The 22,689-nt window shown below is 45.2% G+C and overlaps 2 protein-coding genes across 2 annotated transcripts; both read right to left on the bottom strand.

Annotated features, from left to right (window-relative positions):
* Positions 1–1,368: 1,368 nt before the first annotated feature.
* On the bottom strand, positions 1,369–5,247 carry LOC146358138 (glycine N-acyltransferase-like protein 3). Its single transcript, XM_084858818.1, has 4 exons — positions 5,211–5,247; positions 3,044–3,160; positions 2,968–2,974; positions 1,369–1,771 (listed from the first exon to the last, which is right to left on the bottom strand). The coding sequence occupies exons 1-4, from the start codon at positions 5,245–5,247 to the stop codon at positions 1,369–1,371; spliced, it is 564 nt and encodes a 187-aa protein (XP_084714944.1).
* An 8,724-nt stretch (positions 5,248–13,971) lies between these two features.
* Positions 13,972–22,364, bottom strand: LOC146358137 (glycine N-acyltransferase-like protein 3). The gene is made up of 6 exons (XM_084829221.1): positions 22,242–22,364; positions 21,872–22,009; positions 19,452–19,559; positions 18,935–19,061; positions 17,052–17,172; positions 13,972–16,040 (listed from the first exon to the last, which is right to left on the bottom strand). Exons 2-6 carry the CDS (start codon positions 21,947–21,949, stop codon positions 15,581–15,583), a joined length of 894 nt encoding a protein of 297 aa, XP_084685347.1. The 5' UTR covers positions 21,950–22,009; positions 22,242–22,364; the 3' UTR covers positions 13,972–15,580.
* Positions 22,365–22,689: the final 325 nt, after the last annotated feature.

The raw sequence follows: 22,689 nt of genomic DNA, 5'->3' as shown, positions 1-22,689 counted from the left end.
CAGGGTTTCCTCTTTTCATGAGGGAACTCAAGCGGAACTCAAACAGTGTAATTGGGTAGCTTATTATCTCCGATCTTTTAAAAAAATGGGATAAAGGTAATTTAGTGCAGGAAACACCCTAGAGGTTGATGACATCATCCAAAGGACCCGCAAACTTCTGTGAGTAACCAATCTCAATAGCAGAATAAAAGCTCTGTGTGAAGAAGCCCCAGGAGAAGAGAGCCCCAATGCACCCACTTGCCCTTGCCTAACATAAACACTCTTTCTTCCCCAGCTGGCATATCGTGCAAGCTTCAGCTGCTGGGACAAAAGTAGTCTGTGGGTAGTGCACAAGCATGAGCACCAAGGTATTTGCATTTGGGTATCTTTAGGTCATATTGATTGCTTCCCACACACACACGCTATATTTGTAACCAAGGTGATCTTTGCCATGGCAGAGGTTGCTGATTTGCCTATCTACCCCTGCTCCTGGTGGTTCCACAAGGACCTATAGCCCAATTGGAGTCCACTCTGAGAAGAGCCTTCAGTGTGGTGGCCTCTTTCCTATGGAACTCCCTGCCTCTGGAGGTCAGACAGGAGCAAACACTGTGCTGTTTCTGGCGCCTCCTGAAAACAGCTTTATTCCAGGAATCCTTCCTTAACTGACCAGTCACGATTCTACTGTTACTCTGTTTTTTTAAAATAATACTTTTTAATATTGTGTTTTACCTCTTTTATCTTGTTATTTATATTTTATTGTTCACTGCTCCAGAATCTGTTTAGATGCGGAGCAGTAAATAAATGGTATAAAATAAATAAATAAATAGTCCCTCCCCACTTCCCAACATGGTAACCATGTACATGACAGTTTGAGAAGGGGGAGTGAGAAATAGTTATACGATTCATGTGAGAACTGCAAGATTAAAAATGTACAAAGCAAATGATATTGGTTGTTGTTGTTGTACATTAACTTTTATTATATTGTGCAAATTAAATCTGCAATAAAATGTTGCAGTGTGAAGTGCTCCTGTTCAGGATTCCAGCCACACCAGCTTCCAGGATACTCCATTACATTCCCCTTCCCCAGTTCCCCCAACCCTTAGCAACATTCAGTATTCTGTGTCCACTGACGATGCTCAGTCCTCATTGGGCTGGGTTTTTTCCATTTAGTTTTCTTCTTTTCTTTTCTTTTTTTAACTTCTGCAGACCTTGGGGTCCTCTGAAGTCTGTTGGGCTTGTATGTAGGTGGAGCTGTTTGGTTTCACTATAGGGGTACACACACACACACTCACACACAGTGGAACCTAGAACAAAAACTTGAAGCACGGAGCAGTGGTATTGCTAGTTTTTAAGCCGGAAGGCTTAAACACACTCCTCTCTCTCCTTAAGCTAAGCTGCAGAATGGATACAGATATGACACAATTCAAGTAATCTCTGATAGCCCTGATGTTCCATCAAATGCTGCATGTGGACATTTTCCAGAGCAACATGGCAATACAGAGGGTAGCCAGTTTCATGGACTTTCATGACCAGTGCCCTCACCACCACAGTTGAATAGCCTCTTCTACGGTGTGAGGGAATAGCATAGGCATGTACCAGTGCTCCAAGAGGATCCATGAGGTACCACCTGATCAGGAGACCATTGGTGTCCAGGATGCAGGTACTGGGGAAGCATCTCAAGTTGGTGGCCAGGTACGTACAGCTTTGTTCATTGCCCCCATATGGCCAGGTTTCATTCAGCTGATCAACATAGGAGTTATTCAAGGACGAAAGTGTGAAACCGGGATCTAGCCTGGAAGAGCAGAGAGGTATGAACCTACCCATACACTATGCTCAACATCTAAGGCCCTCCTCCAGCTGCCTACTCCGAGGGAAGCTCGGAAGATGGCGACAAGGGAGAGGGCCTTCTCATTGGTGGCCCCCAAATTATGGAATGAAATGATCTCCCTGACGAGGCCCGCCAACATTGTTATCTTTTCGGCGCCAGGTTAAGACTTTTCTCCCAAGCATTTGGCAGCATATGATAAGTTTTAATTGATCCTGGAATGGCATATGGTTATGACTGTCTACTTTGAGATTGCTTCTTGAAGTTGTTTTAGATATATGTTCTTGTATATTGTTCTGTTCATGTGTTTTTTTATAGAATTGACTTTTAAAATCTGTATATTGTATTTTTAAATGTTTTAATCTTTGTAAACCGCCCAGAGAGCTTTGGCTATTGGGCGGTATAAAAATGTATATACATAAATATTTATTTATGTATATAAATAAAAGAAGAAGAATGCAATCAGCTGCTGCATAAAAAAACTGCACACCCTGCAATTGGGTGCGTTTGCTAAAGAGGACCTCCAATTCAAGCCTCTCCTGTGTGACATTCTCTCTCTGACCTGGTTCACACATAACACTAACCCATGGTTTATTTAAACCGTGATTTGTAGCTGGTTTGTCTGCCAGAGAATCACAGAAACGGTGGTTTGTTTTCTCAGTCCCTGGGTTGTTTGTTTCCCTTCTCCTTTGTCTGCTCCCTCATGCCCAAATGCCTTTGCAGCATTGTAGTACTGGCATGTAGAATGGCTGGGTTGGTTGTTGTTTTTTTACCCCCCTGCCTGCCACCTCTGTAGCCTTCCCAAATAACCCATGAATGATTCTGGGTACACGCATAATGACAACCCATGGTTTAAACAATCCAGGGTTCACAACCTAACAACAAACCATGGTTTCTCTTTTGGGGTTCTTCATGGTTAACAAACCATGATTTGTAAGCATGGCTTGGTTAGCACATCACAACAACCCAGAATTCAACAACACATGAGTTAAATAAACCACGGTTTAGCGTTATGTGCAAACCAGATCAATCTCTTCCTGAAGAAGTCAGTGCCACCTCTGGAAATGCTGCTGCATTTGGCATCTGGCTGTCTCAGCAGCCATGAGAAGGCAGACTAAGGAGCAAATGTCTGGCTTGACCATGGGCATCTTGACAATGAAGACTGTCTAACTGGGAGCACCACAAGCCACCCAGTGCCTCAATAGCACCACAAGCCAAAGACAAAATAGACACTTAGACATTCAGGCAGCTTATTTGGGTTGGGGTGCCAGTAGGTGAAGAAGGGAGTCGTTGATAACTGCATTTGCTTGGCAGTGGCTACATTTTGGGAGACCTCATATGTCCCATCCTGGTTCCCTGTGGAAATATATCCAGTCACCAAGAAAAGGGAGTGTGTGGGTGTGTTGGAGAAGAGATGTGCAGGATGTTGTGTTAGTTGCACATATTAAACTGCCATTGCTCAGCAGCTCACCTGAGCTGGTCCCTCTCTGCCTTTGGACAGTGAAAAGTCCTGTAGTCCTTGGGTTGGCAGGTGGTGGTGATGGTGGGGAGGGAGTGATGAGCTTGTAGCCAAGCAACAGACCACACCCATTTCAAGCCTGTTGGGGGAGTATGATGAGATGAAAGGAGATGGGAATAGCCACAATGACCTCATGGGAATTGTGGATTGGATGCTGTGTGTCAAGAGGGAAGAGAAGCAGCCCCAACTGAATTGTATTTTATTATTTCATGTATGCCAATTGGGGAATCCTTCTGGATCAAAAGGGAAGGTAAAAATAAAAAAAAAACATTCAAGACTGCAACACACAGATTAGTTACTCTTTAATTTCTATTTTAAAAATGCATAACGTGGGTGAATAATGAGTTGCTAAAATATGGATTTCACCCTTATTTTTTCTGTGCATGCTTATGGGTGAGAATTGTCATCTGTTTTAATGAATGAGGAAGGATCCATTATGGCCGAAAGCAGCATTATGAAATTATTCTGAATTATTTAGTGAAGCGTCTATCACTTGCTAAACATTTTTGAGAATAACTTTTAAATATTACTTAAAGTTATTATTTTTGTCTCTTCCTACTACAGAGATTGATTTATTCTCTTATTTTTCCCAGGTTGACTATTGTAATTTTCTTCTTTCTGTTTCACCCCTCTCTTCCATTCTTTTTTCATAGAATCATAGAATAGTAGGGTTGGAAGCGGCCTACAAGGCCATCCAATCCACAATTCTCATGAGGTCATTGTGGCTATTCCCATCTCCTTTCATCTCATCATTTTCATGTTTGTTTATCCCTCCCTGTATTTTGATTTCTATGTTGTTTTGCCCACATTTCTCCCTTACATCTCCTTCAGTGGCTTCCATTTAGTTTAAATAACTCTTCAGCTCTTCCTTATGTATCCTTTCCTCTTTTTATTTGTCATTGTGTCATCCCCGCTTTGACAATATTTTCCTCTTTGCTAATATCTATGGCTTAGTTCCTCTATATTTCATACTAGGACTGTGCATGGACCTCCCATTTTGCTTTGGATGCCGATTCGGACCTTCCAAAGCGGCCCTACTTTGCTTCAGACCGATTCAAACCCCATCCGCTTTGGCGTGGATCCTAATCCGAAGCGAGATTTGGACATCCAAATCACTAATTTTTGACGTTTTCCCATTGACTTGCACAGGAAAACACAAACAGCCATAATCTTTTTGGTTTTCATGATACATACATGAAATTTGGGGAATTCTCAGCTCCCATAGAGGGGTGTCCATCTGCCAAGTTTCAGACAGTGTGACAATGTCTTTGTGCTAGGTGCAGGTGAAATTTAATTTTTTTTAACAAAATCTCTCAAAGCAAAGAGCTATAACTTTTCACTGGTTGAACAGAAGTGCATGACATTTCGGGAACTCTCAGCCCCCCTGGAGGGGATTGCACCTGCCACATTTCAGACAGCTTGGCCCAGTAGTTTTTGAGCTAGGCACAGGTAAAATGTGCTGTTCTCAGAAACTCAAACCAAACTCAGAAGGGATAATAATCAGAGAAGTTAGGTTTTGAAGCAGAGGAGGTCACTATCCCTAATCTCTCCTGTAGGTTTCTTTGAAGAACAAACAACCCCTTCCCCCTAGTACTTTCCTATTCAGAATCACAGTCATGACCTCAGGCTCTCAGTTGTATTGTCTGACAGAGGCAGCAAGACACAGCAAGCAACCCTGCCAGGAGGGCACATCAAGTCGAACTACGGAAACCTCCACCTTGTGGACCCATATTTCCCCCATCCCATCTCCTCCATGGTGGCCTGCCTAAGCCTTCTGGCGGTGAGAGACAGAGAGCTTACAGGAGTTCCGGCACTACCAGCCTTCTGCTTGCCCCTGCTGCCTGCCTGCTGGGATGCACTATCTGCACTGGGGGAGAGCCAGCTTGCCTGCCACTGCTGCTACCCCCAGTGGCACCTCGCCCATCTCTGCCCCTGCCAACAACACCCTGAAGATGCCTCATACTGGGCTGGCTTGCTTTGCCACACAGCACAGTATTATATAATTTAAATAATAGCTGTTAATGTGCGTGTGTAGTGCTTTGCCCACTGTTTCTGGAAATGTGGACTGTTTAGTGCTTTAACGCACACTGTTCGCTTGTCCACACAGCACAAGCACACACATGCAGACACACAAGAGCAAAAGAAGATCAAACACTAAACTACAGGTGGTGGTGGGGGGGGGTAACTATAACCCTAACAGAAAAGGGTTTTTAATTTTTAATTTTTTTAGGGAAAACAGATCAAAAATTGGAAAGGAAGGAATACAGGACTTGAGAAGGCAGGAGGAGAGGCAAGAACAAGGACAAGAAAGGATATATGTGTGTGTGTGTGTGTGTGTGTGTGTATATATGTGTGTATATATATATATATATATATATATATATGCACACACACACACATACAGTCAGGGCCAGAAATATTAGAACAAGGATAACTGTTTTGGCAGTTGGCCTCTGTACACCACCACATTGAAGTTGAAAGGAAACACACCCAGATGGGAGCGAAGTCAGGACTTTCAGCTGTAATTCAAGGGGTTTGACAAAAGTGGGGCACTAACCATTCAGGAAGTACCGCCAGTGGCATACCCCCCCCATCATTGGTGGCTCATAAGTAATGGAACAAACCAACATATTTTCAAACTTAAGGTTCACCTTTTATACCTGGATGAAAATCCTTTGCAGTCAATGACTGCCTGAAGTCTGGAACCCATGGACATGACCAAATGCTGAGTTTCCCCCCTCGAGATGCTTTGCCAGGCCTTTACTGCAGCTGCCTTCAGCTGCTGCTTGTTTGTGGGTCTTTCTGCCTTCAGTCTTGTCTTCAGTAAGTGAAAAGCATGCTCTATTGGGTTGAGATCAGGTGACTGACTTGGCCATTGAAAAACATCCCCCTTCTTTGCCTTGAGAAACTCTTGGGTAGCTTTTGCTGTATGTTTTGGGTCATTATCCATCTGCAAGATGAAGTGGCGTCCTATCAGTTTGGCAGCATTCAGCTGAATCTGAGCAGAAAGTATAGCCCTATACACTTCAGACTTCATCCTGCTGCTTTTATCAGCAGTCAGGTCATCCATAAACACCAGTGACCCAGTTCCATTGGCAGCCATACATGCCCATGCCGTAACACTGCCTCCACCATGTTTGACAGATGATGTGGTATGCTTTGGATCATGAGCTGTTTCTTTCCTTCTCCATACTTTTCTCTTCCCATCATGCTGGTACAAGTTAATCTTGGTTTCATCAGTCCAAAGAATCTTATTCCAGAACTGGGCAGGCTTTTTTAGATGTTTGCTGGCAAAGGCTAATCTGGCCTGTCTGTTCTTGAGCGTTACCAGTGGTTTGCACCTTGTTGTGAAGCCGCTGTATTTACATTCATAAAGCCGTCTCTTGAATGTAGATGTTGACAATGCCATGCCTACCTCTGCGAGAGCATTCTTGACCTGGCTAGATGTTGTGAAAGGGTTCCTCTTCACCATGAGCAGAATTCTGCAGTCATCCATTTTAGTTGTCTTCCATGGTCTTCCAGGCCTTTTGCTGTTGCTGAGCTTGCCAATTCCTTCTTTTTCAGGATATTCCAAACTGTTGTGCTGGCCACTCCCAATGTTTTTGCTATCTCTCTGATGGGTTTATTTTGTTTCCTCCAGCTAATGATGGCCTCCTTCACTCACATGGACACCTCTATGGACCTCATGTTGGGAGCTCCAGTGAACAGCTACCAAATGCAAATGTAACACTCAGAACACCTCCAGGCCTTTTATCTGCTTGATTGGTCATGGGGTACCCAGGAAACAGGCCACATCTAGCCATGCAGCTGCTTGTCAGCCATTCGTTCCATTACTTATGAGCCACCAATGATGGGTGTGTGTGTATGCCACTGGCTGTCCTTCCTGAATGGTTAGTGCCCCACTTTTGTCAAGCCCCTTGAATTACAGTGGAAAGTCCTGACTTTGCTCCCATCTGGGTGTGTTTCCTTTCAACTTCAATGTGGTGGTGTACAGAGGCCAACTGCCAAAACAGTTATCCTTGTTCCAATATTTCTGGCCCTGACTGTATGTGTATATATATGTGTGTGTGTGTGTGTGTATATATACATATATATATATATATATATATACATATACACACACACACACACACACACACACACAGAATCAAAGTAAGGGCAAACTAATGGTTGAGAGAGAATTGAAAAGGTGGGTAGGGGAAAAGCTAAGCAGCTAAAGAATCTGAACTATCCTATGATTCCTCAGATGCCGTCTAGGGGCCATTAGACTTCTCTCTAAAAGACTTTTTAGAAACATTTAGAGTTGGGGAACATGAAAGCAAAGCCTGATAGATGATACCTCACACAACATTCCCTCTTTCTGAATACCAGAAGCTGGGGACAAAGAACAGGAGCATGCCCTCATGCCCTGCTTGTAAACTCCCCAGAGGGATTTCAAGCTGGCCACTGTAGCAGACAGTGTTTTGGACTACATAGGAGCAAGGGATTGCACAAGGTCACTAGCTGAAGGGAGAGTTCTGAACCCCCAAACATCCAACTATTCTTTTGGCCCCACCTTTGCTACTGCAACAATACACCCATTTAATGGAAGGCAAACTGGTAACAGTGAGAAACAAGTGGCTCAGTGGTAGAGCACCTGTTTTGCCAGCAAATGGTCCCAGGTTCACTCCCTGGCAGCTCCAGGTAGGGCTGGGAAAGAAATCCTGCCAGTCAGTAGAGACAATACTGAGCTTGAGGGACAAATGGTACAGCTTGGTATAAGGCAACTTCCAGTGTACCTGTGTTGAGCATAGCAATGGGTGAACCCCCCGATGTCCGGTCCGGGAATGGGGGTCTGCCGCAGGGAAATCTGGGTCACTTAGGGCCCTGTGTATTTCCCTGGAGCCTTGGCACGTCCACCATAGTTCATAGGGCGGCTCTCTGGCTGTCTAAAAGGTGCGATAGGCTAATGGTGGCCACCATGTAAAGGACCCACAAACCTCCATGAGTAACCAATCTCAATAGCAGGATAAAAAACCCATTGGGAGAAGCCCTTAGTGAATCGCCCATCTCCTCCCTTTACTTTGCTGGAACAAGTGGTGACCGAATCGATCTTCAAATGTAACAAATATATTTATTACAGTCACAACATGTAAACAGGTCCATCTAATTTCTTCTGTAAACTTCCCCAACAGGTGGGTTTCCTCATTAATTGATCATGGACTCTAATTTCATACGCAGTTTTTAGTATCCTTGAACTGAATGTTCTGTGACTTCTGACTTAAGCTTTGAGTTGGCTCAGACACACTATTAATCACCCCACAGGTTATATCAGAAGTTATTTCTATCAAAGTTATTGTGGTGAACTCAATGAAGTTAACGTCACCGAAGCAAATTAAATGAAGTTGACAACTTGAATTGAAATGGAGAGGAGTACAACCTCTTGTGTTCAAATGCCCTGGGTGGAAATTCAGAATTCCTGGATAATCAGAGTTTTGGATAAATGAAAATGCTATTCATTATACAGGGCTACCCAGATGTGAAGTGGTTTTGAGGAACAATTATATATTGTATACAACAAAGCTGGGGAACCTTTTTTCTGTTGAGGACTGCATTCCCTCAGGGGTAATCTGTTGGAGGCCATATGCTGGCAGTAGTTGGGGCCAAAGTTGGCACTGGTCAGGGACAGAGGCAAAACCGGGCAGGCCCCAAAGTGGGCAGGTTTTCTCTTTCTGTTATCCCCTTCTCTCTCTCTGACACACACACTGCCACCCCATTCTCTCTTTTTCACTCTCCCTTTTCCTTTCTGCCCAGTGAGCTGCCGTGGGAAAGGAAAATTGCTGTTGCCAGGGATCTGAGCTGATCACTTGAATAGGACCTTTGAAATTAGGCTGAGGGCTGCACTAGGGTCTCACGTTTCCCACCCCTGGTCTACATCACAGTGCTGAATATGGAGGACTGGGCCTAGATATCAAGAGACCTGGTTTCAAATGCCTTCTCAGCCTTGATGTTCAAGTGGAGGACTTGGGCAAGTCATTGTCTTTCAGTGTAATTTACCTCACTAAATTCTTTTTAAAAAATTAATCTTTTTATTGTGATTTTAACAAAACAAAACAAATTGTACTTTGCCTAGGATGCCAAGATACCCTGAGACAGCGCTGGTTACAGTCAGCATGCATGTTGGGAGACTGCCCCACTCTGCAAGTACATCACTACTTTGCTTCACCCTTTGCTGCAGTTCCAACCCAATGCATTTATCACAGCCCCATTTGAAGAATAAGTGAGCACTGAAGCCTTTTTTCCCTCCAATTATTTTTTATCAGCCTGAGCAGTGAATACTCATACTTCCTCCTTTAGAAAGTTCAGAGCAGCTTACATAGGGCTTCCCAGTGGTCTCCCATCCAGGCACAGACTAGATCCATCCCTTCTTAGCTCCAACACTGCCATAGCAGTCGGTGCTCCCAGCGCAGTCAGAGCAGCTTTAACAGGGATTTCAAAGGGTGGAAAAAGCTCAAACACTAACATAGATCAATCCAACAAGATTCCCCATTTATCCTCTCTCTCCCTCTCTTTCCCTTCTGGGTGTTCATTTCCCGCCTCATCTCCTCCTTCCCTCTGGCCAGGAGCTTGCTGGCCCTGAAAGCTGAGAGTCGTGGGACAGTCCGGCTCCAGATGGATCATTTGCTTAAGTTGACCATAAAATTGCGTCTGCCCCGAGGCCACCGTTCTGGCGCTGGAGGGAGCCTAGCCCATTCCAGCTGTTTGGCACAAAGGTGGAGAGGAATGTCAGATGCCAAAGCAGGATCCCCCAGAGAGTAACCGTGCCCCACATTCCTCCCTTGCAGCCTCTGGCATGAATATGCCCTCTGAGAAGAGCAACTGGTGGCACCCCAGGCCGCGAAGGAGCCCCTGCTGCTCTGGCGTGATCGCTTCCCGGAGAATTCCCTCATTCCTACAGCGGACGTTGTTTGGTGGTGGGAGGTAAGGGCCCTGGAAGATGGCCAAGGCCTTCCAGCTGGCCCCCAGTCATGGTTCTGGCCTCGGTCTGTCCGCAGCCAGCCCAGGGCTCTTCCCAGGAACAGCTTCTGCCACTGGGATCGAAGAATAAAGGCTTCTTTAGAGCACCGAGGGGGTCTAGGCCGAGTTGGGGGGGGGGCTGATTTGTGCCACTTTGCTGGGCTAAATCACAAACCAACCAAGATGAATAGCTCTCAGTACCAGCCTTGATGCAGCATTGCATATTTCATTTCATCTTATTTTCTTGTTCTATGATTTTTTAAAACTTATTTTGATTTTTGTAGTGTCCCCTGGCCATTGAGCTATTGGGTCTTCATTATTAGGAACATAGGAAGATGTAATGAGAATTTTGTCTGAAATTCCGATCTTTAGTGAGAGACATCTGCCATCAGGGCCTACTATTGTTTGTTTCTAACACTTGCAGTTGTAAGTGTGTGTAAAAATATCACGGCACCTTTGGCCTTACTTGTATTGCCACTGCAGATTGTTTGACTCAGACAGTATTTTTTATTCTGGATGCTGCTGGACTATGCAGACGGGTCTAATGTAAGAAATCTATATCTGGGTTTGGGCATTTTAAATGTCTCATGATCTGCCAGTGTTACTCAGGGTCTGCCGTCCCCTTCGTGTTCCAGGTGATGATATTTAATGACACTGGGAATGAGTAACAGATTGAGTGTGTTGCATTTGGGGATGAACACCAGAACATGGGGAAAATATCCAAAGCAGAACATATGGGTGTGCCTTGAGTTGAGGTTGAACCAGGTTACTACATTCCTGGAGAAACGTGAGGTTTTATATTCCATCACTAGGTGGCAGCAACAGTACCACTTTTTGAAATAAAATTTAGTATTTCAGATATCTCTCATGAAATGTTCAGTTTATGCAAAGGTTCTAAAAATGTGGGGTTGGTTGGCTGGTTTCCATGGTGTATGCCACTTATATGGGGAAGACTGCTGGATAACATGCAAAGTGTTCCACTCTCTGATCTAGTCATTTCTCTAGCCTTCATGAAGGATTGCCTGAGAACAGCCACAGCCTTAGGGTAGTCATTAAGGGCAGGGGGGGGGGGAGAGAGAGAGACAGAGACAGAGATGCTTTCTTTCTGTATTTCCCAAAAGACTTCTGTCTTTTTGCATAACTTCCTTTATAGCTGTGTACCGAAGGAATGTAACAATTATGGCACAAGGTCGGTGGTGATGGTGGCAGGGAGGCTGCTGGTGCTCAAGTACATTCATGCTTTTCCCAAGCCAATATTCTCAGGGTGATGGAGATGGAAGTGTTCACACAGATGAGTCCACAAACACAAGTGTATTCTAAAATGTGTACATTATGCTTTCTTCCCTGGCCCTCAAGATCCATTTAACTTATCTTTATGCTGATAAAGCTCCCTTTGGGCTTGCGTGGTTGCCGGCGCTCTCCTTTCTAAGCACTCCTCTGCAACTGAGGGTGTGTGTTTTACCGTCAGTCACTGTTGTGGTAATCTGGGGGGTGGGGTGGATCTTCACGATAACGGAATGAGAAGCACATTGGAGTATTATTTGGATTTTCGTGGAATTGGCTTTGGTCCATCAGGGACACATGGAGAAAGAAAGAAAAAAACGTCAAGTGTACCATGTCTTTAAAATCCAGTTTGCACAGGTCACACAGTGCTTGAAAGGAACATACTTCTGGGTTGGATGGGGGGAATGAAACTGAACATCACCAATCCGGCAAGGGCTGTTCAACCAATGAGAGAGGCTTGTTTCCTGGCACATGTCCAGGCTCCCCCTGCTACTACATTATTATGAATGGAGAGCAACTACTTAACAATTCTGAAAGCTAGACACAATGTTAAAAAAGCAGGATAGATGCTCACGCCCCATGAGAGCATCCCACCAGCGCTCCCCCGCTTTTCCCCAGTATGCACACTTTTCAGTGAAGAAGCCAAAATCCCCGATTCTCCAGTGCAGCATCTGAAGGCTCCCTATGAGAACAGCCTCCCCCCCACACACATTTCACCCCATTCCAGCAAACTGTCACGGAGTTATAGCTTCCAAACCCCCTTTTTCCCAATGTGTGCACTTTGAGGTGAAGAAGCCAAAATCTCCAGTGCAGCAACTGAAGGCTCTCCATGAGAGCATAACCCCCCACCACAATTTTGCCCATTCAAGCAAACTGTCACACAGTTATAGCTTCCACCACCACCACCCCTGCCCTTCTCCTTCTCTGGGCACTTCTCCCTGCTTGCAATGATAGACTCCCATAATCCCAAGACCTCACCAGATCGTTACTGTGATAAAGCTGTTATGCATCAGAGAAGCAATTTTACACAACATCTGAGAAGCATGTTAACACAATCTCAGAGAAGCGAAGTAACACAAACATCAGAGAAGTGCATAATCACTGAAGCTAATTACTCTCACTGGTGAAAAGGAAGTGTAGGGAGATTCTGAAGACTTGAAAAAGTGCTCTAGGGCTTTGATGTGTTGGAAACGCAGGCAAGTTACTTTAGTTACCTAGGTTACCAAGGGTAGGGCCAGGTGAAAGACACCCCCCCCCCAGAAACACCCCAGTCATACAGAATTTGAAGCCGAGGGATGGGCACACAGCAGCTGAACTGCAGTGGTGCTGAATTAAAGAAAAATAATGGAGTAAAAGTACTCCGCAAAAATGCAGCTTCTCCACAAGTAAATTCTGGGGTGGCTGCAGAGTGGCCACAATGTCATGGGTCCCTAATGTTTTTAAGCCACAGCAGCATCAGAGAAAACCTCCCATGTAGATGGGCCCCAGCTGTAGAGTGCTGTAGCTCATTCATATCTGATCATACTCCCTCTACTGTTCCTTTAATAATTTTCTGCTCCTTTAGATTCATTATCAGACTGTGTTTTGGCTGCAGTTGTCTGTTGTAAGTTTTACATTATGCTTGTGTTTGCTGTTCTTTAGAATGTTTGCTGCTGTTGCTGTTTTACTGTTTTTATTGTGTTTTTACTGTTTTATTGTGTTTTTACCATTTTTAATATTACATCATTTCTTATTATGTGTTTTAGTGTTGTATGCCACCTTGGGAGGGCTCCTAACCTGAAAGGCAGCCAAGGAATATTTAAAATAAATAAATAAATTCATGTCTTTTCCCATTAAAATTAGCAAATTGTATTCTCAGCAGGGGCATCTTCAAATAATGCTGTGTTTTCTTTGTACTCTTCCACAGGGTGTGTGAAACACCATCTTCCTGCAACATCTAGCATTTTGCTAGCTTTTTATTGCTTTAAGTTGGCAGCAGATGGTGCTAGAGAGCTTTCCCTCTCTCGCACTTATTTTTGTTTTTACATTGAGAAAATCGTTTTTACTAGCAGAGATAGAATGGGGGTGGGGTGGGGTGGGGTGGAGGGGGAGGGGGAGCATCTCAGATGGCAGAAGTCCCAACAAATTTATTCAAAGATTCTAGCCAAGAATCTGAGTGAGGTTCACCAGAGGATATCTCTTGCTGGTGACTTGCACTAGAAGAATCTTGAATGCCTCTTTCCAGACAAATGAGGCACTTACCTTACAGTGTCACAAAGTGTGTTCCCTCCCTCTGAGGGAATGGGTCATTTCCCATGACTTCCATCTACAAAATCTACTTGACCACTTGCGTATAGCCACTATAAACTTTATTGGTCCTTGTTACCCCACAGGACCATTCAAGTCAGTTATTGCAGAATCAGAACAACTACTTGACTTTACTAGGTAAGTACTCACAGGACCAGGCTGTTTTGTCAGTGTGCCACTACTAGTAAGTACCTGCAGGACCAGGCTGGATGTTCACTGAGGCAAGGTAAGTCAATGCAGGACCAGGCTCTACCTCTGCAGTTGATACAGGTAAATATTGGCAGGACTAGGATGCTTACTCACTGAATGATGTAAATGTATCCAGCTGAATACCCAAAAAGGCAATATGGTCAAGTACATGCAGAATCATACTGATTGCCTATGTCATGGAGTAAGTCCTCATTTAATTACCAGATCAGACCAAATGTCCACCAAGTTGGTTGGAGGAGTAATCAATCTCCTCCACATCCAATCCTCTTTGTCTCCAACCCCTTGCTGCTGTCTATGCTGGTAGGTCTTCCCTAGTCTCCAGGTATCCAGTTCAGCCCCTTGCTTTTCCAGGAAAATAACAAGTGCCTCTCTAGACCCTCCCCCTACCTTCTTTGGCCTCTTCAGGTTGGCTTTTACCTGGTGCTGGTACTTTTCCTCCCCTCACTTCACCTGCATCCAGCCTTTTATCCTTTGCCTCTGCCCCACCTCCTTCATCTCTCTCAGAGTCCTTGAGCCTTTTAAAGAGCCCTTGTCCTGACTCTCTTATATTTTGTTCACTTAACTGTTGTAGGCTCTTTTTACTGTACAGCTGAGAACACTTGTGGTTTTGCACAGCAACTCCTAACTGCTCCTCACAGGTGGCCATAGGACAGATTGTGGGAATGCCACCCTGGTCTGCTCTCCTCCCCTGGGAACACCCCCTTCTCCCTCTCTCTGTGCTGTGTTTTACGAGCATGGAGAAGCAGTCAGTGCAGTTCTCTCTATGCGGGCTACGAGGTGGAGGGGGCAGGGAGTGCGGTCTCCTGGCTCTGAGCTCGGAACCAGGACACCAAAAAATCCTATGTCCCCCAGATGCTGTCTAGGGGACATAGGATTGCTCGCTCCAGGTCTTTACTAGAGAGGAAAATGGGTAGCAAATGATACCTTGTTGACTCTGCCTACTGTGAAACTGCAGCTCTGCCTACACTGACCTCTGTCCCACCAGCCCCACTGGGCAACAGCCACCACTATTTATAAAGGAAAGATCTAACATGGACATCAATAAATAAAGGAGTTTTTGAGTGATTTAACAATGTATTATGAGATCAAGATTTAGGCATTGCTGTTTATGGTTGGGGATGTAGCAGTCTAATGTCTTTGCTTTTGACATTCTAACCTGATATTCAGTTCAGTGGATGCTAGACTGGACATTGAAAGCTGGCAAATAGACTCAGGCCCCCATACCTTTGCTTGGACGGTCATTGTGGTCCCATTTACCCCATGGCTGATTACTTATTCCACAAAGTTTTTCATTCTCCAAATGGGACAGGGTTTTCGAACTTTTTGGGGACTGGAGCCAGGGCTTAGGAATGCACAACAAAACATGCCAAAGGAAATTATCTGTATTCATTAGACCCCTGCTTTGGTGGTTGATCCTTTTGGATGTGGAGTGCATATATCTGAACTGAAACATAAGAAGAAGACACATGTGTAAGAGAGGGTCAGGAAAGCTGAGGATGGTAGGGAGAGATGAGTTGCAGAAAGTGAGTGAGTTGTGTTAAGCTGCAGAAATGGATGCAGATATGACACAACTCAGATAATCTCTGGTAGCTCTGACGTTCCAGAAAATTCTGCACGTGCACATTATCTAGGGAAACATTGTTATACAGAGGGTAGCCAGCTGCATGGAGTTGCATGGCCAGTGCCTTGACCACCACAGTTGCATAGCCTCTTCCACGGTGTGATGGAAAGGTGTAGCCATGTCCCATTGCACCAAGAGGATTGATGATGCTCCAGCTGATAGGCTGACCATTAGTGTCCAGGATGCAGGCACTGGGGAAGCACTGTAAAATGGTGGCAAGATACCTACGGCTTTGCTCGTTGCCCCCATAGGCCCACGTTTCATTCAGCAGATCAGCGTGGGAACTATTCAAGGAGGAAAGTGTGAAGCCGGGATCTAGCCTGGAAGAGCAAAGAGGTGAACATAAGGGAGAGCTGAACATAAGGACCCAAGGATTACTTTGCTGGATCATACCAAAGTTCCATCTAGTCCAACATTCTAAGAGTGGCCAGTCAGATAATTGAGTGTTGCACCCAAGCAGGGTAGTTGTTTGTTCCCTGTGTGATGCCCCCACTGGTGGAATCCTCCTCCTCAGAGGAGCTACAGATTTCATGACAGACAACATTGAGGAGCAGTCCATGTCAGGAGACCAGGAGGTGCCTGGGCCCTCAGGGGAGATGGTTATAACTCCATCTCCACAAGAGGAGGGCAACTTCTAAGACAGAGGCTGAGAAACCACCTAGTCCATGAGATGGTTGTCTCAAGGCAGGCCAGTAGGACCCTTATAAAAAGGAATTCTTGGTGGCAAAGGAGGGCTCCTTGTGAGTAAAGGACTCCAAGTCCTTTACAAGAAGGGCTCTTTGTGAGTAAAAGACTCCAAGTGAGTAGGGCCCTCCTCTTGAGGAGGACTTAGTTCAGATGCCTCTGATGTGTTGCAGCTTGGTCCTATGTGTGTAGTTTAATAGGGGAAGCCAGGGCTGAACGCTCCCCAGTAGCCAAGGAAACCTTGTGCCTTCCCTCTCCTGATCTTTTAAAGACTTGTGCCTGGCTTCCTGTGCCAAATTACCTTTGACCTCTCATAGTGTGGTGCATTTCATAAGGAACTCCTTTTGGGTGCCTTTTCTGTTGAGTTCCTTTTCTAAAGAGGACTCCTAATGGAAGCCTCCTCCTGTGTAACATTCTCTCTCTTCCTGGAGAAGTAAGTGCCATCTCTGGAAATGCTGCTGCCTTTGGCATGTAGTTGTTACAGCAGCCATGTGGAGGCAAACGAATGAGTGAATGTTGTGCTTGACCATGGGCACCTTGTCAATGAAGATTCTCCAACTGGAAACACCATAGGTTACCCAGTAGCTCAACAGCAAACCCCCCCCCCCGCCAAGGCAGCAGTGGGGGGAAGCAAGATGGACACTCACCGGCATTCAGGAAGTCTGTCTGGGTTGGGGTGCAGGTAGGTGAGGTAGGACATTGCTGACAACTGCATTTGCTTGGCAGCAGCAGCATCTTGAGAGACTTCATGTATCCCATCCTGGTATCCTATAGAGAGCGGTGAAACGTTCAGTCTGTATTTCTGTTCTGGGGACTGGCAGATGTTAACAGATGAACATATCCATTTGCGTCTACTCAGCAGATCTTTTGAGGACCAAATTAGACATGATGCCATTTTAAAGTAAACAGTAAAGGTGTGGGGGCCACAGTGTGGGGAAGGGGTAAAATATGTATTTATTCCATTTATTTATTTCAAAATTATGTATTGAATTGTTGTCCATAATACAATATCAACATCTCCAATAAACATAATAAAGATTAACAAAACATCTTTAAAAAAAATGGTGTTCCCTTTTATTATCTGAGTTTCATGTCTATTGGACTATTCCCCGAGCTATAAAAGGAAACCACATTTCCATAAAGTGGTCATATCTGGCTGCCATTCTCAGCACTCTGCTATGATGAGTTAATCTCTCTGAGAGCACGATTTCCCATATTTTGGCAAACTGGCCCAGTATCATGCATTTAGAACTTGTTTTCTAATACTGCATTAATACCAGATGCACCATCATTAACATAAACATAATTACCTCACTGTGTGGTAAAATACCTCTTATGTTATCCATTATAGAAACAATTCAGGCTACAAATCCTTCCGAAATGGCTTGCAAGTCAAAACCACAGTAAACAATATTAACAACTAAAAACTCATCAGGATCCTTTCCATGGGGCAGATGGTGATTGATGGCCTTGTGTTGAGGAGGGGAGAGCCTAGCTGGAATAGGTGCAAATGTCTGTTGTTTTTCTCATCTGCCTCCCTCTCTCTCCAGGATCCTTCCTGTAGGTTAGTTAATAGTAGATTCCCCCCCCCCGGGGGGGGGTCGACTTCAGCTGGAACAGGCTCTGAGGTTTTCTTCCCCTCTCTCCTGTGATCCTCCTCAGAGAGCTGCTGATGGTAGATGGCCCTGTGAGGGGATAGTCCACCTGGAGTATGCCCTAAGGTATTTTTTGCCTCCCTCCCTCTCTCCTGCAATCCTTCCCACAGGGCAGTTGACTGTAGAAGGCCCTGTGTGTGTGTAGATTCCAGCTGGAGCAGGCCTCTGAGGCATTCTTAATGCCCTCTAGTGCCCTGCCAATGGCCCAATCTAGCTTGGGAGCCCTGTACCTGCTATTTAATTTTAGAAAGCCATTCACACAATTACCAAAATAACTTCATCAGCCTTGGGTACTATGCACACGGTTTGGGGGTGGGGGATTTGCTGCTCCACCTCAGGGAACAAAATGGTTTGGGGCTACCTTGTCTTTAAATAATTCTTATTTTTAAATATCTTCACCCTTTAGGTCCTTCTTATTGCCTTCTCTTTTTGCTATTTGCCTTCCTTTCATATGTCATCTGCCAATACTTTCTTCATGGCTAAACCTTAAGTTACTTCTTGAATTCACAGTTCCACCCTTTCTCTCTTGCTTCCTATTTTCTCTGGTATTCATGAGCTCCAAATACCCATATTTCCTCTTCCTTGCAAATGTTTAAACACTGTATGGAAATTAAACACCATCTCTCCTCCCAAGCCTTTCATTTCCGATCTCCGTTTCTCATTCCTTTTGTGTGCCTTCTGCCTTCTGAATGTGGTTGTACATACTTCTTAACCTAAGTACTCTACAGAACCTAATGTTTGAAGAACTTTGATAATTATGATGGTGTCATAATTAGAAGAGGGAATATTATTCCATCTGCCCAAGCTGCAGACCCGAGCAGACAAAGCCTTTAATTGGCTTCTTAACTCTTCCCTCAGAAGGAACTGCCACTTACCATGGATACTGAAGGTTTGGGCCCAGTTGACGACATCTGTGTCCAGCAACAGTGTACGGTACACATCACGATCCCAGTAAAATGCTGCATACAGGTTGGTATAGAAATCTGAGTCATCTGAGGCAACCTAAAAGACAGCCACGGAGCTCACAGGATATCACTTGATTAACATAGCCTTCCTGCCCTTCCCCAAGCTAGCCAATTCTTCTACACCTGCCAACATTTTTCTGTCAGGACTCCTGTGCTTGCAACAGTTGTCTGCCATTCAACAATTTCAGCAGGTATAGCTTTTCCTAATGTGCAGATGAACTGGTGGAAAAAGGTTGACATGCTAAAGCAGCTATTAATGCCAGAGATCCCGTCTTAGAAAAAAGCCAGTAACCGCTTAGTTCTTTCCAGGCAATTCCAGCCAATCAGAGACTTTGAGAAGGCCTCAGCACAGTATAAATAGCTCAGGTTGGCATTCCTTGCTGACATCCCATATGATCTGTCTTACGAGACCACCAAAGGCTATTACCTGTCTGCGTGGCCGGGTGAGGACAGCTTTGAACTCTGGCCATGAATCCACAATCACTTCGTGCCCAACTGGGTTCCCACGGTTTATGTTCATTACTGCACCATGGACCTGTCGAGAGTCACATGTCAGAGCTGGTGCTGCAGTGCAGCTGAAGGAGATTACCGCCTGGGGAGAGAATCAGTAGAGTGGAGTCTCATTCAGGCTCCAATCTGCTGCATCAACCCCAGGTCCATGTGGTGCGCCCGAGCGAGCACTTCTGACCTACCTCCTGATGAACAACATGTAGGAATTTGCAGGATTCATGGGGCCATTGCAGTCATTATACAGCAACAACAACCCCAGGTTTGCCGCTCATGGTTCTCTCAACAGGGAGCTGCATCCAACTGCAGCAACCTATTGATTGTACTTGTACAACACTGTGTATCAGATACACATGTTTTCAAGGACATGTTTGTTGCGCTAAAAAAAAAATCTTAGCTGGCCACCTACAAAAATGTAAATGTGTGAATTTGCCCACAGATGCTGCATGTGGAGTTTTGGTAGGAGCTACTGGCAGGAATCTGACCTATATTCCTAGTTTACAACATGGGGGTTGTCCCCACGGGAGTTTTGCTGTGGGTTTGCTGCATTTGGAGGTCGTTCAGGGCACATGACGTCATGGCCATCCCGCAGCCACCCTGGTGTTTGCTCTGGAAAAACCATTTTTGCTGAGACTACTTTTAGTCTGATTCTTTTCCTTAATTCGGCTTCTCTGCACTTCTGTTGCAGTGTGCTTCAACCTTCTGCATTTACTCTGGCATGATAGCCCTGCCCAAGGGCGTGTCTTTCACCTGGCCGTGACCTCACTGACCTTGGTCAAGCGGTGTTTCTCCAATATTTTCCCTCCCTGAATTTTTCCTGATGTTTCTGCCATTTTGCAGCTGGCAGTTCAGGAGTTCTGAGCTACCTCATGGTATTTCCTTGACCTTTGCCTACCACTAAACTCTGGTGTAAAGTAAAGTTGTGCTCAGCCCAGCAGCCTCTAACCTTTTCAAAAGCCCCTTAAATTGATAAGGCGTAAAAGCGCAATGTCAAAATAGCGCATTAGCGCCACATTGTGAACCCCAAGTAAGCACTCCAGTTTCACCAACTGCTGCTGCCTGTGGGAGTGGAGTTCTTTACAAGTGGGGTATGGGGTGGGTGGACATAGAGTAAAAAAAGGTGGGGAGACCAATGAGCGAGTTTTGTTTCCCGCCCCTGTCCAGGCTCCCCGCTGCTACTACATTATGAATGGAGAGCAACTAATTTTCCCAGTGTGTGCAGATTTCCCTGAAGAAACTAAAATCCCCAGTCCCCAGTCCTCCAGTACAGCATCTGATGGCTCCTGAGAGCTCTCCCTTTCTCCTTCCTGTAAGAGAAGCTCCCGTAAACCAGAAAGAAAGTTACTGTGATAAAGCAATAAAGGGAAGGGGTTTTACATAACAATACAGAAACTACGGAACATCAAAGAAGTACAATTTCAGAATAGTGATTTAAGAGAACATTGGAGAAGTGAAAGAGCGCTTTAGGGTGAGTTACTAAAGTTAGCCTGTAACCCTTTCACTGTAGGGGAACGAGATGTATTTCTTACTTCTGAGTAAACATGCACAGAAGGGAGGATACGTTAAAGATTAAAAGCAGGCTACCTAAAGTGATTGAGAGTCCCCACTGTTGCACTCCTGGGGATTTTCTCAATTGGAATGGGAAAAACTACTTCCACTGGGGAAACAAGAGGGAATGGGGCATCCCAGGGGCATCCCAGGTTAAAGAGTCATGCCCAGAATTTAATGTGGGGGGGTCATGACCAGCCCCTTCATTCTTTTGTAGAGATGCGCTATAGCGAATCTAAGGCATCACAATAAGTTGAAATAGCACATTTGGAGAAGTCTTTACCTCACTGCTAAGTGGAGGCAGGGCAAAGTCCCCAGAAAAGAAGGACTCCACCTGATGGTTCCAGCACCCTAAGTAAAATGAAATCAATGGGTCTGCACATTTAGTCCTGTTGCTATTGCAGTTTTATAGGGAAAATAAATTAAAAATAAATTGGGTGGGGAGAGTCAGACATAGGGTGGGGAGGGTGGAGGCGCTAGCACAAACACTGGCCAGAGAAAGCAGAAGGGGCGGAACAAGGTGAGAGTGGGAGGGAGGGAACAGGCTCTCTAAATGATGACATGGATGAGACTCCACCCAGTAGCCACCCAAACAGTTCGCAGTAATTCACAGTAAACTGCTGTGTGACCTGTTGAGAGCCCCAGGCTAGTTTTGGAATAATCCAGATTTTCAAGCTCCATGTCTTCTCAGATGGAGCAGGTACAACTTCAGTAAAAAGCACAATGAAGTGGAGAGTGAACTAAACCTGTTGCCGTGAGGATTCCCCCCAAGACTGCATTGCTCAAGATTACCGCAAGTGCCTGAGGGAGGTTCTTCCTCAGCATCCCCTCCAGCAGTTGCAACTTGGAAGGACAGGATAGGATCAACATGGCTTGGGAGGCAGAGGGTGAAGAGCAGGTACCAGCAGAAACAGTGTGGGTGGAAAGCACCTGAGAGAGAGGGAGAGAAACCAGTTCTCTGTGCCTTGTTGTAATCCCCAAGACGAGAAGCCTTCCATCTCACTGAAATAACAGGCATACTTTATCCCTGTGCCAACAGACAGCTGGTTCAGCTCCTGTGGTCTCAACAGAACTCCCTTCCTCTTCTAGCTCAGTGCTCAACATAGACATGCAATTCTCTCTTATGAACCATGGGTGCTCTATTAGAATGTCAGCTGCTTACCTGCAGTTAACTAAGCCTTCCTGGTGAGAAAAGCAGATTGCGAATGAGACATTCAAGCAGCAACACAAACCCAAAACAAAGGAGATAAGAGTCTTATCCTGCTTGGCCTCCTTAGGCGGGACTGCGTTGCTTTGGGGATGAGGGGATTTTTATAAATGCATACTAGAGTGAACAAATCATTAATAGACTCTTTCCTTGGGTTGTAGCCAAGGCCCTTGTGGGAAGGGATCCATATAACACAGAATAATTGACTGAGTCCCTTAGTTAAGATGGGATGAGTCTGCTTCTTAAGAATGGGAGATAACTGCTTGTTTTAAGGGAAGCTCCTGCTGGTGGAGATAATGAAGGAGCATGACTCTAGCACAGGGGTGGGGAATCTCAGTCCTGATGGCCAAATCTGGCCCTCCTGGGGTCCCAATCTGGCCCTCCACCGTTCCCCAGAAGACCA

The sequence above is a fragment of the Heloderma suspectum genome, chromosome 1, assembly GCF_057233095.1.
Source record: "Heloderma suspectum isolate Gila_16-S chromosome 1, 16-S_ref, whole genome shotgun sequence".
NCBI classification, from domain to species: Eukaryota; Metazoa; Chordata; class Lepidosauria; order Squamata; family Helodermatidae; genus Heloderma; species Heloderma suspectum.
Note: the sequence above shows the minus strand (reverse complement) of the source record. Positions and strands in the feature narration are given on the sequence as shown.

What these genes read in the sequence shown, in the direction of transcription:
- LOC146358137 (XM_084829221.1), bottom strand. Translation starts at nt 21,949, where the DNA reads ATGTTGATCCTATCCTGTCCTTCCAAGTTGCAACTGCTGGAGGGGATG. An exon ending in ACCTCCCTCAGGCACTTGCG is followed by an intron (nt 19,560 to 21,871) that starts GTAATCTTGAGC and finishes GACTCTCGACAG; the next exon opens with GTCCATGGTGCAGTAATGAA. An exon ending in GACAGACTTCCTGAATGCCG is followed by an intron (nt 16,041 to 17,051) that starts GTGAGTGTCCAT and finishes TTGCTCTTCCAG; the next exon opens with GCTAGATCCCGGCTTCACAC.
- LOC146358138 (XM_084858818.1), bottom strand. Translation starts at nt 5,247, where the DNA reads ATGGGCGAGGTGCCACTGGGGGTAGCAGCAGTGGCAG. An exon ending in GGGGGTAGCAGCAGTGGCAG is followed by an intron (nt 3,161 to 5,210) that starts GCAAGCTGGCTC and finishes ATATTTCCACAG; the next exon opens with GGAACCAGGATGGGACATAT.